The sequence below is a fragment of the Acanthochromis polyacanthus genome, chromosome 1, assembly GCF_021347895.1.
Source record: "Acanthochromis polyacanthus isolate Apoly-LR-REF ecotype Palm Island chromosome 1, KAUST_Apoly_ChrSc, whole genome shotgun sequence".
Taxonomy (NCBI): domain Eukaryota; kingdom Metazoa; phylum Chordata; class Actinopteri; family Pomacentridae; genus Acanthochromis; species Acanthochromis polyacanthus.
In genome coordinates this window covers 47,299,983-47,319,053 of record NC_067113.1, presented here as the reverse complement: position 1 = coordinate 47,319,053, position 19,071 = coordinate 47,299,983, and the positions used below count along the sequence as shown (strand labels likewise).

General features: G+C 38.0%; 2 protein-coding genes across 2 annotated transcripts; both read right to left on the bottom strand.

Annotated features, from left to right (window-relative positions):
• Window positions 1-2,936: 2,936 nt before the first annotated feature.
• Window positions 2,937-5,721, bottom strand: LOC110969012 (nuclear factor 7, ovary-like). The gene has a single exon (XM_022219037.2). It carries the CDS (start codon window positions 5,469-5,471, stop codon window positions 4,101-4,103), a length of 1,371 nt encoding a protein of 456 aa, XP_022074729.2. The 5' UTR covers window positions 5,472-5,721; the 3' UTR covers window positions 2,937-4,100.
• A 1,386-nt stretch (window positions 5,722-7,107) lies between these two features.
• On the bottom strand, window positions 7,108-18,250 carry kcnj8 (potassium inwardly rectifying channel subfamily J member 8). Its single transcript, XM_022219048.2, has 6 exons — window positions 17,541-18,250; window positions 16,729-16,877; window positions 15,118-15,278; window positions 11,514-11,653; window positions 11,121-11,337; window positions 7,108-8,471 (listed from the first exon to the last, which is right to left on the bottom strand). Exons 1-6 carry the CDS (start codon window positions 17,885-17,887, stop codon window positions 8,226-8,228), a joined length of 1,260 nt encoding a protein of 419 aa, XP_022074740.1. The 5' UTR covers window positions 17,888-18,250; the 3' UTR covers window positions 7,108-8,225.
• Window positions 18,251-19,071: the final 821 nt, after the last annotated feature.

The window sequence follows — 19,071 nt, the reverse complement described above, 5'->3', positions numbered from 1 at the left end:
CTACAGGTTCAGTCAAACACTGCAGATTCTGAATCTTTTTAATTGCTAATAATCAGTTCCAGACCTACAAAAAAAAACATCTTGGTCAACCCCAAATGAGTTTTTCTGGTATTTCCTACTAAATGAGCACATTTCTCCACTGGGGTCAGTTCAGATAGTGAAACTATATTCATATAAAGTTGGTGCATTTATTGTCAAACAACACAGAAGTAAAAAATGACATTACAGTACAGTGATTGATCGTCACTATTCACCACGTTTAGTAGTCAAACTGTGACTTTAATGGGTAAGAAAACATTACTTTAGCGTTTCCCCCAAAACAGTAAACTTGGCGTAAAAACTGGACTATTGTAATTCAGCCCGGTCTCACGGGGATTCGTGAAACTGTCACGTCAGTTTTTGTTTCGGTTTCGTGCGCACCAACACGATGTCGTCATGTTTTTCGTGCCGCTCACCACGAGCGAAACCCGCTGTGGTAATCACATCTGAAAGTGGTTTATACCGGCGGATTCATGACGATCTAAGCTGTCCATCGGCGTTTGCGGCCGCCGCTTCGGCCGCCGGACATTCTTTAAATTCCTATGCAAATTCGGCGGATTCGTGACGATTTAAGCTGTCCATCGGCGTTTGCGGCCGCGAGACATCCAGCCGCAGCCGCGGCCGCGGTGGCGGCCACAAACGCCGATGGACAGCTTAAATCGTCATGAATCCGCCGGTATAAACCACTTTCAGATGTGATCCGGCCGCCTATGTGGCCGGATGTCCGGCGGCCGCGGCGCGGCGGCGGCTGCAAACGCGGATGGACAGCTTAGATCGTCATGAATCCGCCTAATTTGCATAGGAATTTAAAGAATGTCCGGCGGCCGAAGCGGCGGCCGCAAACGCCGATGGACAGCTTAGATCGTCATGAATCCGCCGGTATAAACCACTTTCAGATGTGATTACCACAGCGGGTTTCGCTCGTGGTGAGCGGCACGAAAAACATGACGACATCGTGTTGGTGCGCACGAAACCGAAACAAAAACTGACGTGACAGTTTCACGAATCCCCGTGAGACCGTGTTGTGTAATTACTGCTGTTATGATCATTTGAAATGAAGCTTCTTCTAATCACCTGCAGATGATTAAACACTGGCTTAAAGCTCTGCAATACTCAGGAGTGTGTAAGCTGAACTTTTTGGGGTACCAAAGCAACTTTTACCAAGTGCATCCTGAGGCTACAGTAAACCTACAAAAACTAGCAATTATTTTGATAGTCTACTAACATTTTGATTAATCTGAATACCTTCTGATAACTTAGAAGTGTGCAACTCATCAGCTAAAGACCCCATCTGGTAAAAATCTAGTATTTTTCACCTCGTTAACATTTCCATTTGATTTTTTCAGCTAAGTGCTTTTAAACACTGAATCATGGTCAATTCAATTTTGGTTTTTGGACAAGGATTAACAGAATGAAGACTCTTTCATATCAAAGTTAAAATAGGTTATTGCAGAAATATTCACTACCTTCAAGTCAGTCTTTCTGAGATGCATCTAACTGCAAGTACAGCATTTAGCCTGTACCTGAAAAGTGCTTTTTCTTTACAAGTTGTTTACACTGTAAAGATTTAAAGACTGATTTTGGGCCATGTAAATAATAATAATTCATTCGACTTTGCTTTGAGAAAATGTCACTCTAAATGTGTTTTTGTGTCTTTGCTGAGGAGCCAGTTGTTCTCCATCTTGTTATTCATGTTGTGGGTTTTAGTCGGTGCACTGAAATGTTCTGTTGACCGGTTTAACTGTGCGGCTGAACTGCAGGAATCAGAGAAACAATCTGAAAAACAACCTCATTACTCCATGCAGGTGAACATGAGCAACGTTAGCAGTAAACGTGTCGAAACATGAGTCGAAATAATGCGGGGAACAGAGAAAGAACGAGTCCCGTAAGGGAACCGGACAGCAGTGCCGTTGTTCTCCTGCTGAGCCGAAACAAACCGAGACCTCTGGACAGAATACTAACAGCCATTTTCCCCTGTTTACCTCACATTCACCTTCTCGCTCTCACTTCCGGCTATAGCGACATCAACAGCACGTAGGGAACGTAATGACGTAACAAAGAGTCATACAAAAATAATAAAAAGATTAAAAACGTATGTAAATAAGAGAGTAAATAAATAACAAATTATATAAATAAAACAAAGATGTATTATTGTTATCATTATTGTTGCTGTTCTTGTTATTTTTTTCATTATTATTATTGTCATTAATAACACTTACTTTATTTATATATTTTCTATTATTATTATTGTCATTATTTAAGAGTAAGAACAAAGTATCATAATATTATTATTTATATTATATCATTTTAATTGTATTATATGTTAAAATAATAATAATGATAATAATATTTATTATTATTATTAACATTATCGTCATTATTAGTAGTAGTAGTGTTTTTAGCATCTTTGTGCAATTCTGTTTTAATTTGTCTATTTAATGATAATTAATTAATATAATAAATATTATTTAATAATAATAATAATAATAATAACAGCAATTGTTTTTGAGCATTTCCATGTAATTATATGTTGTTTATTTGTCTGTTTATTTATACAAATGGTCTATTTTGTCTGTCTTTTATCATTTACAAAAAAATATTGTTTCTCGATTTTTAACTCAACTTATTCTCCCTTTGCTGCTTCTTCATTACATTTATATTATAATCCTCATGAGGGAATGGTTGTTTTATCGTTTTTTGCTCTTTTTTTTTTGACTGAGGACAGGCAGCAGTTGTATTTGAGATTTCACAGCAGTTATATTCATGGGAAATGACACAAAAGTCACTCAAAAGTTCCACTGATTATCACTCTGTACTCGCTTCAGAGGAAACACTGAAAATAATCACAGCAGTTCACAGAATGCAAAGCTCACCTCAATAAAACATTTTATAAGATATGTTGTTTTATATTTCTTTTATTCCATTTTGCACATTTGACCAATTAAATAATGTCCTTCTCTGCTAATTCTAACAGTCACAAATCACACATCCTTCAACAGAAATAAAGCCAAATATAAATATAAAGCTTGCAGATACTATGACTCTAAACTGCAGACTAAAGTGATTAATGATTGCAAAATACATTCATATTTTTACTTCATGTTTAAAATTCTGAACACAAAAATACACTAAAACATACAATCAAATATGTGCAGATACTACAGTAACTAAAAAGTATGTAGCTTGGACAAATACATACAATTTTTAGAAATGCAGAATTCAGTATTCGACAGAGGCAATTTTGCAAATCAGTTTAAACTGGCTCAGTTTAAACATACATTCCCTGAAGTTCTCTGAGAATATTTTTGGCAACGAACTGCTTTATTAAATTATAAGTGTCTGGAAGACTCACAGCAGATTTCCTTCATATATGTGTTCTTTAAACTACAGTAACAAATGATTGAGTTTTAACTTCCAAATGCATGCTGGGAAGTCGGCTAATTTGCCATTTCATTTTGTTTTCAAACAGATTTCGCTATCAGAATTAGAATTCATGTGATTATTTAACCCTTGTTTATGTAAATTTATATACAATATGCCGTGTATTTATTCATAAGAGATACAAGCAAGATAATAAACAAAAACTAGAAGCTTAAAAGTTAAATTAACTTTAAGAAATTCCATATTAATGCTAAGTTCATTTACACTTCCTGTTTGATGTTTACAGCATCTGACAGCTTTAGAAAAACATGTTTACATGAACAAAATCTGAGATTAGACACATACTGTATACTACATATACTGCAATAGAGCAAATAACTCTGTATAAAGGCTTATAGTGACTTTTAGCTTGAAGGTGTGGTTTTAGCATCTTTTAAGGCACAAACAAATACTTGTAGCAGGCTTAAAAACTTAGCAACCGTGCAAAAAAAGTGACGAATCATGGAGGCCACTAAGACAGATATGACTTCCCCTGATAACTGTGAGACTTTGAAGAACTCATCAAAAAAAACAAATTAAAGTGACCACGATTCAAAATCGATACACAATGAACGGGAAAACTCACAAGCACAGACAACAAAGGTTTTCTGATTAACTTTCTGATTTCTGCAGTAGCTGCTCTAACCACATGGTTCTGTTGTTACAGAAACGTTCAGCGCTGCAATTTTTATCGGGACGTGACTCCAGCTGCTGATGTATGGAAACAGCTTGTCGGTGAAAGTGGTTTTGAAGGTGTGAATGTGTTCGTTGGTGTCCGAGTTGAAAAACGACAGCCGTCCTTCGTCCCAGTCCAGCTCAACTCGGATCTTCTCTGGGTTTGTCGTCACCTTCACGTCAGATCCAGTGTCGAGCGGCGACAGTGTTTTATATTCACCTCCGCAGAACATCAGCCTCCACAGTGCGGGCCAGATGACCCCCTTCCGCTGATTGGAGTCCGTCAAAACGCCCAGAACGAAGGCTGAGTTATCTCCAACCTCCACTTCCCAGCTGTGAGACCCTGAGTCAAAGCTCTCAGAGCCGACAACGGAGAAGAAGTGGTCGATCCTCTCTGGGTTGTCAGGAAGCTCCTGCTTCTCCTCCGCCTGCCTCAAACCGGTGAGATCTTCAGTCAAGATGAGGTCTGGGTGAGCGGTGTTTGGATCCAGAATCACTGGACTGTAGGAGACCATCTCCTTCATCTGGGTCCACACATTGAAGCTCAGGTTGCCCAGATGTTTGGCCACATCGATCAGAGCTCCACACGGCAGTTGAGGATCGTCGGGCAGATGTTGCTGCTGGACTCTCTCGGCTGCAGCCTTGAAGCTGTCCAGGAAGGAAACATCTGGAGCTCTCAGCTGCTTCTCTGTGGCTCTGACGGTTTCTGAAAGAGCCGATATCTCTTTACTCAAAGCCTCGATCTGCTGCTCCATCCTCCGACTCTTCTGCTCTTCCTCCTCCCTCAGTGAAGCCAACCTGTCCTCCTCTTCCTCCTCCAGGAACTGGTGAAGCCTCCTGAACTCCTCCTTGATCCTCCTCACGGTGTCTTCAGCCTGAACTTTGATGTGCTCAGCTGTTTGGTGGCAGCTTCCCTTCACCTGATGGACCAGCCTCAGTTTGGTTTGCAGCGGTTTCAGGGAAATCTTGAGTGTTTTCTTGTGTTCCTGAGCGGCCTCGGCAGTCGCTTTGACCGTGTGGTCCTGGTGTGTTCCTGCATCTCTGCAGACGCTGCATAAAAGCTGCTGGTCGTCCTCACAAAAGAAGCTAAATTTTTCAGAATGCAGATTGCAGATTGGATCTTTGCTCTGCTGGCTCTTCTCGGACGAAAAGTGAACAGTAGGAAGTTCTTTCGAAGATTTCCTCTTACAGACTGGACAGACTCGATCGTTTTTCTCTGCCCAGTAGCTGCGCAAACAGTCTTTGCAGAAGCTGTGGTTACACGACAGTCTAAACGGATCTTTAGAAATGTTCTGGCAGACAGGACAGGTAAGATTTTCCACTGATCTAGAAGCCATGGCGTCAGTGCAGAGTTACTTTCACTTTTGTAGTTATTCCTGTCTCCTGGTATGAACTAACAGCAGCAGACAGAGTACATTACCAGAAGCATTCCCAGTGTTCCCAGTGCTGCTGTTGTCTTCCTGCTTCCAAGGAAAATCTGGAAGTTAAAAGTTAAAACAGGTACGTGTCTCTTCTCTGTGACGCAGAATAACAGCAAACTGTCTTGCTGTTTCCTGTTGTGTCAGGAGGAAAAAAAAAAGAAGAGTCGTGTCAGGGGTGGAGCTTCATGAGGGCTGAGTCTCATTTCTGTTCTCTTGTTGCATGCAGCGTTGAAAAAAAAAACTTATCCCATTCAGCTGACACAGACTGTAAATAACCTGAGTGAAGAATGAAGCTCAGATAAAATACATGAGTAGTATATTAACTAAGGAAAATACTTCTATTTATTATTATTATATTAAGTACAAGTACAATGATTACTTTGCTTATTATAATAACGCCACATGCAATTATTTGCATTTTAGTTGAAATAATTAAATATGAAATTCAATGATACACACTAAATACATTTCTTAGCATTTATTGTACTCAGAAATAAGATTTTTTAATTCATTATTTGAATAAATATTAAGCTAAATTCTTACTTCATTGTTAGAAAAATACTTGAAAATGCATGTTTATTATATTTATAATTTGATTAAATAATTAGTTAAATTCTTGTTTATTTTTAGACAAAATAGAAGATACACATTTTTTGTATTTATTAAAATAAATATAAAACCAAATTCTTACTTTATTACAAGAAAAAAATTAAATAAAGTTTTTTTAAAATTTTATAAATAGAATAAATAATAATCAAAATTCTTTATTTAATATGAGAAAAACTAAACATCTTTTAGAATATTTATTATCAGAAAAGCTACAAAATGCATGTTTTCTTACATTTAAAATAAGAATAAACAAGCAAAATTCTTACTTTATTATTTAAAAAATAAATGCATATTTTATTTTGTTATTAAAAAATAAACAAATAAAAATTTGGACTCACTATAAAAACTAAGCATGTTTATTGTTTTTTTATTACAACAGATAATGAGCTAAATATGTACTCCATTATTAGAAAAAAACTAAATAATACATGTTTTATTATATTATTGGAATAAATAAAAATAAATTTTGTACTATTTTAATGAATAATCAGCTAAATTCTTGCTTTATTATAAGAAAAATATTATTCAAATAATGAAATAAATTTGCAGTTCATTTATTAAAAATACTACATATGTGTTTTATTATATTTATTTTTATAATAATTAAAAAAATTCTTAGTTCATTATGAGAAAAAACTAAATACATCCTATGTTATGTGTATTGTTAAAATCAATATTCATTCAAATTCTTACTTTATTTGTTATGGTCATAAATCACATGTCAATCTACTAATTTTATAATAAATAATAAACAATTCTTTGAAATGCGACTACAGGTTCAGTCAAACACTGCAGATTCTGAATCTTTTTAATTGCTAATAATCAGTTCCAGATCTACAAAAAAAACATCTTGGTCAACCCCAAATGAGTTTTTCTGGTATTTCCTACTAAATGAGCACATTTCTCCACTGGGGTCAGTTCAGATAGTGAAACTATATTCATATAAAGTTGGTGCATTTATTGTCAAACAACACAGAAGTGAAAAATGACATTACAGTACAGTGATTGATCGTCACTATTCACCACGTTTAGTAGTCAAACTGTGACTTTAATGGGTAAGAAAACATTACTTTAGCGTTTCCCCCAAAACAGTAAACTTGGCGTAAAAACTGGACTATTGTAATTACTGCTGTTATGATCATTTGAAATGAAGCTTCTTCTAATCACCTGCAGATGATTAAACACTGGCTTAAAGCTCTGCAATACTCAGGAGTGTGTAAGCTGAACTTTTTGGGGTACCAAAGCAACTTTTACCAAGTGCATCCTGAGGCTACAGTAAACCTACAAAAACTGGCAATTATTTTGATAGTCTACTAACATTTTGATTAATCTGAATACCTTCTGATAACTTAGAAGTGTGCAACGCATCAGCTAAAGACCCCATCTGGTAAAAATCAAGTATTTTTCACCTCGTTAACATTTCCATTTGATTTTTTCAGCTAAGTGCTTTTAAACACTGAATCATGGTCAATTCAATTTTGGTTTTTGGACAAGGATTAACAGAATGAAGACTCTTTCATATCAAAGTTAAAATAGGTTATTGCAGAAATATTCACTACCTTCAAGTCAGTCTTTCTGAGATGCATCTAACTGCAAGTACAGCATTTAGCCTGTACCTGAAAAGTGCTTTTTCTTTACAAGTTGTTTACACTGTAAAGATTTAAAGACTGATTTTGGGTCATATAAATAATAATAAATCATTCGACTTTGCTTTGAGAAAATGTCACTCTAAATGTGTTTTTGTGTCTTTGCTGAGGAGCCAGTTGTTCTCCATCTTGTTATTCATGTTGTGGGTTTTAGTCGGTGCACTGAAATGTTCCGTTGACCGGTTTAACTGTGCGGCTGAACTGCAGGAATCAGAGAAACAATCTGAAAAACAACCTCATTACTCCATGCAGGTGAACATGAGCAACGTTAGCAGTAAACGTGTCGAAACATGAGTCGAAATAATGCGGGGAACAGAGAAAGAACGAGTCCCGTAAGGGAAGCAGAAACTCCGACACCCAGAATCCTTTTCCCCAGCAGGAGCAGCAGGGCGGCCAGCAGCAGGGAGGCCTCATGTCAGGTGACACCGTTCAGGTTCTGGCCTCCATCGGTCGGGGCGAAGAACTGGACTTTAGCGAGTCCAGAGTTGTTCCTTCGAAGACTCCCGCTGCTTCCTGCTCCTTTACGCATGGAGTTGTTCCGTCGCATCGAGTTCCTCTTCCTCAGCGAGTTCTGGTGCGACAGCTCGCTCTTCTGCAGGGTTTGGATTAAGATGGACGGCTTCTCGTCCAGCTCTCGGGCGCTGCAGCGAGGCGTCGCCACCTTCAGGACAGAGAACACAATAAAGGTTTGTTTTCTGTGACTTCACAGATTTCTGGTTGTTGTAAAGTGGCATCATTAACCAACATAGAAACTGTGTCTTGTTTCTTAAATGGCACAATTTGCACGTTAGGTTCATCTTTCAAGGTTCAAGGTCCTGTTGTTCGTGTTTATGGCCATAAACGGGCGTGCCCCTGCCTACATCTCGGAGCTGTTGGCAATTTACCAACCTGCCAGGACTTTATGCTTGTCTAGCCACACCTCCTTGGTTGTTCCCAGGGCAAGATATAAAAAGTTTGGTGACCGCTCTTTTGCCGTTCTTCTCCCTAAGCTCTGGAACTCTCTTCCATCGCACTTACAGTCCATTTCTGAATTAAATGTTTTTAAATGTCGTCTGAAAACGCACTTGTTCCATGTAGCGTTTTATGCTTAGCTTCTTTTAGAACTGTGTGTTTCTTAAAATGCTTTTACTTATTTATTTTATTTTACTCTGTTAAGCGCCTTGTGCTCCTTTTGGCTGTTGGAAGGCGCTTTATAAATAAAATTTGATTGATTAATTGAGGTTTGCAGTATTTCTCTCCAGATGAAACTTTATGCAGCCGATTTTCATATTTTTTTTAGGTTCCACTGAGGTTTTCTACAACTGAAACATGCAATTTTATAATTCGACAATTCTACAGTTTCATTTAGTAGATGCTTTCATCCAAAGTGCCATACCGAGAGTAGACAGATACAACACAAGAAAGGATCTAGTCAAGAGAAAACAACCTGGATACGAGTCATAAAACAAGTTCAAATGTGATAATAGGACTGTGGTGTCTACAGGCAGTGCAGACGTAATAGGATTTTTTTTTTTTTTAATTTTTGCAGTCTGTAAAGTGCAAAGGTGTTAAGTGAAAAACTGTTTTTTAGTCTCTTCTCAAAGACCGAAAGGGACCCCATGGAGCTGCAGATGGAAAAGAGTTTGGTAACTTATTCCACCACCGGGGCACCACATTGGAGAAGAGTCTAGCTATGGACTGGCCCTGTTGTGGTGGATGGATCAGGAGCCTTTTGATGGCAGAGCGCTGTGGGCAAGAGGGAGTGTAGAACTGAATGAGAGAGTTCAGGTAGGAGGGAGCTGTTTTCATTCAAGTTTTGAATGCAGGTGTCAGGGGTTTGAATTTTATGTAGGCAACAACTGGAAGCCAGTGAACAGTGGGGTGCCGTGCTGTTGTTGGCTGGTTGAAAACCAGACGTGCTGCTGCATTCTGGATCATCTGCAGAGGTTTGACTGTGCATGTGGGGAGACCTGCTAGTAAGGAGTTGCAGTAGTCAATGAGTGATACTACGAGAGCCTGGACCAGGTGTTGTGCTGCATGTTCAGACAGGGCGAATGGACACGACCAAGCAACAGAGCCCACATGTGCCTTCAAGGTTAGTTGGTCATTATTCATGACACCCAAGTTTCCGGAAGACATGTTGAGATCCGGGCAGAGACCATGTGGTCGTCCAAGGGGAACGACAGGAGGAGCTGAATATCATCAGCACAGGAATGGTCTGAGAAACTATGGGAGTGGAATATTGTGTATATTGAGTAGAGGAGGGGACCGAGCACTGACCCCTGAGGAACCCCTGTGGATAGACTGTGCAGTTCAGACATTTCTCCCCTCTAAGATACTCTGAATATCTTCCTGTTAATTTTGTTTTAATTATACAGAAAATGGTGACACTTGCTTGAGTTTCCTTATTTCCTGGAAGAAAGAAAATCTAAATTTAAACCCAAACAACTTACTAGCTGCAGCTAAGCAGATAAATTAAATTAAATTAAATTAAAAATGATGCTACAAGATTCCTTTAGAGGGAAATAAAAACTGTTTGTATTCACTGTAAGTCATTGAGGTCCTCATCAGAAACAAATACTGATATCACAGGATATAAAAACAACTTTACAAAATCCTAAGCGGCTATGCTGGAAATTAAAAACATGAAATGATGATAGCCAGTCGCTACGCCAGAAGAATAAAAATACACAATCATTTTCCTCCTGTATACTGAGATGTATAAAGGAGGAATACTGAGATGTATTAAAGTAGTGTATTATAATGAACCCTATAGCCTACTGAGAGTTATTCTGGACAGCAGTTTTTGCAAAATACTTGCCTACTGTGAAAAGGTTTACATTTTCCTGCAAATATGGTTAATCTTAACTTTAAAAAGACGCAGAAAGCATTTTATCATCACGTCTGGTTTTAGGGCAACAGTCTTTTTACTCGACCGAACCAAAAATCTGTTGATTGACTCCAGACTGGACTCCATTTCTGGAAGCAACCACATCAGTTCTGTCTCTTCACATTGTCTTTAATTATGTTTTAGGATGAATTTTCAGATTTTGTTGACCTTTAAGGCTCCTCATTGCGTCTCTTCTGGCTACATCTCTGACCTCTTGGTAGTTGTCCTAGTCCACGAACTAAGAACAAGATTTTTATTCATAAATTCCCTGTTCTTCTGTTGCATTTCCTTTCCCTAGTGTTGTACTGGGAAATAAAAAAGAAGCATCAGTCTGATTATACATGGAAGGATACCTGAAGTATGGTTTTAGAATATTAATGTTCTGACAGATGTTCAGTGGTGTTGTAGTGAGATGTTGCTTGAATCCTTTTTAACTTTTACCCTGACTGTGTTTCCGAACTTGGAGTAGTCCACCGAGTATACGCCCTCCTCCTCTGTTACTATGGGAACGAAGCGGTGACCCCACTGGATCTCCTCTGAGACGTAGGAGGTCCGGGCCTGCGTGGTGATGCCGGTCGTCTCCACGACTCCCTCCAGGATGACGATGACCTCGAGGTCGCTGCACTGGAGCTCCATCGCCGACAGATCGTACAGCGGGCTGGAACATCGTGGAGGAGAAAACTTTAAGCGAGATGAGATGTTCTTTTCCATCCAAGAGTAGAAACTTTCTCACTATATTGGTGCAATATGTGTGTTTGTCCAGCAGATGGAAGTAAAGAGCTGCACACATGATATTCAGTCTCAACACTCTTATGTGGTGGAATATCAGTGAACCTGTTTTTGTCGATGACATGGCAGATGATGAGCGGTGCGAGCAGGAAGAGGCTGTTACTGGCGACAGCGCTCTCCGTCTGGACGTCGATCTGATGGATGGGAATCACCTCCCCCTCAGGTGTGGTCGTCTTCCTCACCACCTACAGGAAACAAACGGTCCAAATGAATTATTTGTGAAAGTTAGGTTTACTTTTTGATAAAACAAAAAAAAATCATTAGCAAACATAAAGGACTGTGGTAGCTATAATACAACTAAAATACAGTACATTCAGACTTTCCATGTAGCCAGTGCCATCAAAAACCTGCTCCTATCCTTGTGTAAATTTTAAAACTTAACTTAAAACAACTTTTTCGAAACAGAGACATTCTAAGATCATATATGATCAATGATCTCTTTCTGTTCTAAAAAATTAAAATTACAGATAGATACATTGATCAGTGTATTCTCAGAAAACTGATCATTTATCATTATTACATACTTTGCACAAAATCATAAAGCTTAAATAAATACTGATCTATGTTTAGGTCTCAAAAGCACAGAGAAAACACTGAATCTATGAAAAAAACAGTCTTATTGTAGCTTTTAATACATTTAGCCAATTAGACAATGCAGTTAATTCAATTTAAATTCATGCTTTACAGGTAGATTAATCTAATAAAATTACACTAACTTTACTAGCATTAAAGTCTACAGTGGCAGCAGCTACTGCTACTCCACTATGCTAGGCTAGGCTAGTTATTGTTTAGCACCACTAATTTATCTGGTGTCACTTTTTCCCTCCAACAAAAAGTTAAGTTCACCTGCTGTGCGATATGATAAATTGAACTAATGAGGTGTTGAAACATCTGAATAGTTTTTCTTAAATACAAAGAAAAGGTAAGAAAAAAAGGTGGCTTAAAAATAGCTTGAGTTGAGTCACTGCTATTTGTTTTCTATTCTTTTGGGGTGCTTTTCTCACAAAATTACGCATTTTGTAATTCATTATAATGTTAATACGGTAAGCTAAAGTGTCAAAAAACAGATTACTGTGTGTTATGTTTCTATTTTATACACACTGATCCAGATCCAAATCAGATCTTCTTGTTTCCATCTTAACAAAAATAATAATTCTGACCAGTCCACTTATATTCATTGGATCCAGGATACAATTTACTGTAATGTTAGAAAACATAAAGTATAATTTGAAAGAAATGGCTGCTAAATTTGACCTCATAATAGCTGCTTAAAGGACAAGTCGTCATTAGTAATTTTTTCCCTGTTGTTATACTTTAGTTTATATCATTCATTTATCATTATTATATTCAATTTAATTTTTATATAATTTTTACTTGCATAATTATTCACATTTTGTTGGTTTTCATAGAGTCATTCCATGTCAATTCAACAAATGCTTGTTGCACCACTTTCTCAGATCCTCCCAAAATTTTTTTTGGGCTTTATTTGGGTAATTTTATGAACAAATGCAAAGTATTATGGTTATAAACATACAGTATAAGCAGTAATGATCTAATCTAATACCCATAGTCAGTCCAAACTTAATCCTCGCCTATGATTTTAGGGTTTTAAACTACTAAAAAAAGCAATTTATACTCCTTTTACATGGTCAGAATTTTTTCCCCTTCCAAAACTTTTACCCTTCTGGTGAGAAAAGTATAGAAATGAATGAAAATAAAAAAATACTGGACTGTGGAATTTCCCAAAATATCCTTATTATTTCATGGGCGACTTTATTTTGGGTTTTTCATGCCTCTATTTTAGGACTTATTCTTGTGAAAAGACATTGAAAGAATGAATTTTCTTCTTTACTAATGAAAGTTGCATAAGGTAAAAGTTTTAAAACATTAAAATAAAGCTTATTTATTGATTTATAGGCTGTTGAACTCAGGTGTAGACCCAAAATAGCCTAACTTTAGGCATTAAAAAGTGCATGTGGGATACATGGTACGCGGTTCAAATTTTTTTTGGAGGAACTAGTATGTGTGAAGTATGTGTGAACTTACTTTCATATTTGTTTCTTGTGCCAAAGATGAGCAACTGCTGAATCAATTTACTATACATTTTGATCCTCGTTTTTGTTTTTAGGAACCATTTACATGACCAACTAAAGATGAAAGATGAATCTGAAGCATCAGCATCGTAGTATAAGTTACAAAGGGCATATCTGAAGTTAATTATTATATAGACATTGTTTTTTCTTTCATACAGTAACTGAATAAGAAGAAATGGCATCACTCCCAGACTGCATTCTCAGGACAGCCTCGGTATCGTATTTGACTTATCAGCTGAATTTGAAGATTTGCAAGTGAAATTCATGCACCCAAAAGGTCCCAGCAAGAAGTTCACATGGCCTAGAAAGGATGACGTAGTGTGGGTGCCTACAGCCCACATCCTCTGTCCAATCACTGCTCCTTCAACACGCCGTGGTGGACAGTACCACATATCTGGTGCAGATGATGGCCTGATTTCAGAGAAATTCAAGCAGTTCAAAGGACAGAAATAGTGGTGTGATAAGTTGGGGACAAATTACATGTTTTACATGGGACCTAAGGCAATATAACTCATTTTAACTGCAATATATTAGTTAGAATTCCTAAAAAAACGCCTATAAAACAGTGCATTTCTTGGTTAAATTGGCCATGAAGGATTCAAGAAACAATGTTGATACTTCAGATATCAATTATTCGGATGTTTATTGTTATACAGACAAAGTTTCATGTTTCTACTCCATGTCCCACATTGGTTTCTGTGCCAATATATGTATGGTGTTTTTCAGTCTGTTTCATAAATAGGCATCGTTTTGAGGTCTAAGGAGACTAGCTAGCTCTTGGATATTTTTAGGTTAGAGAGAACTTTTAAGGTACTTTGAGATTTTTATAACATATGAACCTTGTTACTTATTAAAATTTGTGAAAAAAATGCCTAAATTCTTGAAAAATGCCATTTTCGCCAAATTTTTAAATTGCCCTGTACCACAGAGAAATGGGTATATTCATTCCAAATTTTTTTTTCCTGCTCTATTGTTAAGGTGTTTGAACCCTTCAGATCACTTGTAAGTCTATATCATCAGTCAGTTCCCAGTATTATCTTCCTAAATCAAGCCTTTCTACCTAACATATCAATTTCCGAGTGGAAAAATAGGGATTTAAATATTTTATAACTTAGCAAATAGCAATCATATGATGTTAAAACTTTGCAAGTAATCTATTCTTATGTTGGGATAGTTAAAAAAAAGTTTGGAGATGATCAGAGGAGGTCATGCAACAAAATTTCCTCAGATTTGTTGAAATGAGATGGAATGACTCCATATCAGTTTTATCCTACATTATCAAACTTTACTGCGTACTAGAAACTAGAAACAAGAAACTACAGAATAAAGATTGAAAAAAACAATGATTGTGGAGCTTCACAAGGTTTTGCAACCATTCTTCTTTTCGCACATTTTTGTTGTACATAAAAAAATAGGTTTGCAGTTACACAGAGCAGAAATAAACTAAGAAATTGATCGTTTATATACAAAAATAAAGACACAAATCTTTTGCACCAAGAAAAAAGACCAAATTAATTTGCTGCCGATTCTTCGGAGGTTAAAAGAGAGATCAACACCTGTAACCTGACTGTAGCTCCGATGATCATACTCTTCCTCAGATCTCCAATTCGGATCATGAAACACAGGCGGTTGTTTCTAACAGCGATCACAGCATGTCGGCTGAAGATCAGAGTTTCTGCACGACGGTTCGACTGAGCTGTTTTCATAAAGATGCAACCTGAGGAGAGAAAACATAACAAAATGAAGAGTTGGTGAGTTAAACAGAACACGGAAGTCATCAAAGATGGGCCATTTTGTAGCCTAATCAATGCTATTCTTATGCCAAATGGAAAACCAATTCACCTGGAACCAAATGGAAGTAGATTAAATTTGCAGAGGAACATTGTCTCCCCCTTCTGGCAGTGAGAGGAATTACGCAAACACTGTTGGCACATTATTTTTTTGTGTTTTATCTGCAGCATCTTTTCTTGAATGTTTCTCCTGTTTTTCCTAGATAGGCTCCACTTTTCCTATTTTGTGTAACTTGATCGAAAACACACAAAAACTGGTGCAACAATGTTGGAATATTGCCATAGAAACTGAATTTTAAACGCTGGAGATATTTGTAAACAATAAACTTTATCACCTCAATTTTTTTCTGAAAAAGTCACCAAATAGATGAGATATAAACAACTCCAGCCAGAGAGAAAGTTAGAGTCAACAGAAAGTTCTGGTCCTGGTTTGCTCCATGCTGTCAATCACAGATGCAGAGAGATTCTTCTTCCTGAAGGGGTCGGGGACAGAAGGTGTTTTCAAAGCTACAGACATTGAAAGAGTCAGTTTAGAACATAACCAGGGGTTATACTAATGGCGAAAAGGACCATCTTTGTATTATGTTGAGCTCTATTTAAAGAGACATTCTGAAATTTTCATTAATTTGCTGAAAAGAGGCACAAATTGTACCTTGAAGAGTTGATAAGGCGTCTCAAATGCAACGTTAGTTTTGGTTTCCTGGGAATGAGTTGTAGTTTTAACCGGACCGTCCTGTCTTTGGATGGCTGCATTTTTTCAAACTCAGTCTGCTGAACAAGACAACAGTTTGAGGTTTCATCCACACCTATGAGGACATTTTGGGGGAAGTAGGTGTTCATTGGCCTACTGGAAGCTTTGGTAGCAAAGGGGCACCATGACAAAGACTTCTGTGACGCTTAATCACCTCCAGCTACCGCTCATTCTGTGCTGATATTTTCATTTTTATCAACAGATTTTTATTCGTTGAAGTGGCTCAGTTAGATATGTCTTTTTGGTTGCCAATACAGAACTGGTTGTAGTCCAGGTGACGCCTCCTCTGGTCTCTACTGTAAGAAACGGTAAGAGACCTTCCACCTGGTGGAACAAACAGGTACTACAGCTGATCTATAATCCGTAAAGTGTGTATTTATTGAGAAAAATTGTGTCAGATCGGATCAGACTGTGCAAAAAAGAATTTAAGGGTGTCTACTGGGTCAGACAATTGTAAGCAGCCTTTCAGAACCAGCAACAGCTTTTCTCAAAGGCTTCTGATTGGCCAGCATGGCTCGTTTTGGCTCTTGACATCGTTTCCATTGTGTTTTTGCATTTCAATGTGGATATTTTTTAGAAAATAAAGGTGGAATATGTCTTAAAAAACACCCGGGCCTGAGTCTTACCCAGCATGACAGCGTTGATGATGAGTCCCACGATGTTTTGCAGGATGAGGACGGTGATGGCGGTCGGACACTGTTCTGTTATCATCCGTCCCCCGAAGCCGATGGTCACCTGAACCTCAATGGAGAACAGGAAGGCCGATGTGAATGACCTGAGAAGGAAAAGAAATTCTTTAGTGATCACTTTGGAACCAGACAGTTTACTTCTGGCAAAACAAGTCAGGCCTCTGCATCTCGAATTCTGGCAGATCTGATGGAAACATTTTCAGAAAACAAGCTCCTCCAGCAGCTTTAAAACTGTCTGATGTTTAGTGAATTCATCTTAAATCAATTGGACATTCGCTCCCATTTAAGGTCTTTAGGTTTTTTGAGCTCTGAGACTAAGAAAGTCACCAGATGAATAAAATAAGAAAAAACAGAACTCATCTTTATCCTTTTTGTATCTTATTAGAAACAGTAGTTGAGTGAATGTGCTTTCTGTCACTGTTGAGGAGTAGTAGAAGAAGAAGAAAAGTTTTGGAGACATGATTAGTGCCAAAAACTTTCTTGGCCTCCTGCAATAAAGACAACAGAAGTTTCATAACTTGGTGGCATAATTAATGTGCTTCTCCTCCCTCCTCTTCCTCTGTACAGTTTAAAAATGGAGAACGAGGAGGATGAGAAGAAGAGGAAGGTTTGCATCAAGTGAGGATGGACAGAAAGGAGGCCGGTGCGCGTGAAAGTGCAAAAAAGTCACTCCAAACACATTCTAACCACACAAACAGAACTTTCAAATAACTTTTATGACACTGACTCTAGTTTTTTGCGGTTCTTACTTGACGTCGGTGACGCAGTGGGTCCCGTTTTGCCGCAACGGATCCAGGTCTCCGTGCGCAAACGCCACCAGCCACCAGCTCATGGCGAACAGCAGCCAGCTGCTGACGAACGTAGTGGTGAAGATGACCAGCGTGAAGCGCCATTTCAGGTCCACCAGCGTGGTGAAGACATCCTGCAGGAAGCGGCCCTGCTCGCGGATGTTCTTGTGCGCCAAGTTGCACGAACCGTTCTTGGCGATGAAGCGCGCTTTGTTGACGCGGTCCCGGAACACCGGCTTGCGGGGCATCCGAGAGGCGAGTCCCGGCAGCCCGAACTCCTCCGGGATGATGCTTTTTCTCGCCAGCATCTTCTTCTCCTGCTCAAGAAGTAGCAAAAATGTACTTTTAAATCCGTCCTCAGTGCGTCTTTACGCGCGGATCCAACATGTCCACCTGCTGGAAAACGATCCAAGATGCACTAGTCGTTTCACCTCCGTTGACTTTTCGGGGATGTTTCGGAGTGAACGCAGCGCGCCGCCTCCGTCCGGCTCCTCTGAGGCTCCTGTTGACGTAGTTTGACTTCCAGAGTCCAGAACCGCTCAGACCAGGACGCTGCTGCCTTCAAGGACTCCTCAAGGACAGTCGGAAAACACGGAATTGCAGAACCCGTGCGCATTTCTCACAGCTTTTAAAGGACTGACTTTATCGGAGTCTCCTGAATCTAACAACGAATAGTGATGTCATACATTCTATTATCAATTCTTCATAAACTTAAAATAAGTTTTAGGGGGTAAAGGTGGAAGAAACACGTGGATCTACAAGTGTAGAGAAAATTAGAGCCATTAGGTCACGCTTGATCTCTGCTTAACTCTTTTATTTGCCATTTTATAACAGAATTTGATATTTTATGTTAATCGATGCTATTACAGATATGCTTTTCAGGGCAAATCTCATGTGTAAAAAGAGTATCTTCCTCTTTAAAGTCGACCTTAAATGCAATGTTAGCTATTTCTTTTCTCTGTCTTTCAGGATTTTGCAACATTAAGACCACATTTTTCGTAAAACCTGTGCTTTCAATGCAGATAGAAACTCCAATAATTTATAAATTAGGCAATATAAGCTATAAAACGGTCTGCAAGATTATTTTAATGCACTTCTAATGGTTGAAATCAAATAAATAATTAATATAATTGTTATTTTTCATGAGCATTTAAGCCATTTTTGCCCTGCAGTTAAGAAAAAAAACAGTTTAAAAAAAGAACCAGTTTTTAATTTTACTGGTTGTTGTGCTTCAATAAATAAATAAAGCACAACTTTAATAGGTAACATCACGCAATTAAGTTTTTTTTTTTTTTTTTGCATTTGTATCTATTTATGCCATATTTAAACACAGTAAAAACAGCAACAGAAAACCTTAATTGGGTTTTTTTGATAAGTTTTTCCATCACAAGTCATTTTATTTAATAAATTTCTGGTTTTATATTCAGTTCAGAATTCATTTTACCTATTTACCACCAAGGGGCGCCATTAAGCAACAGATTACAGTATCATT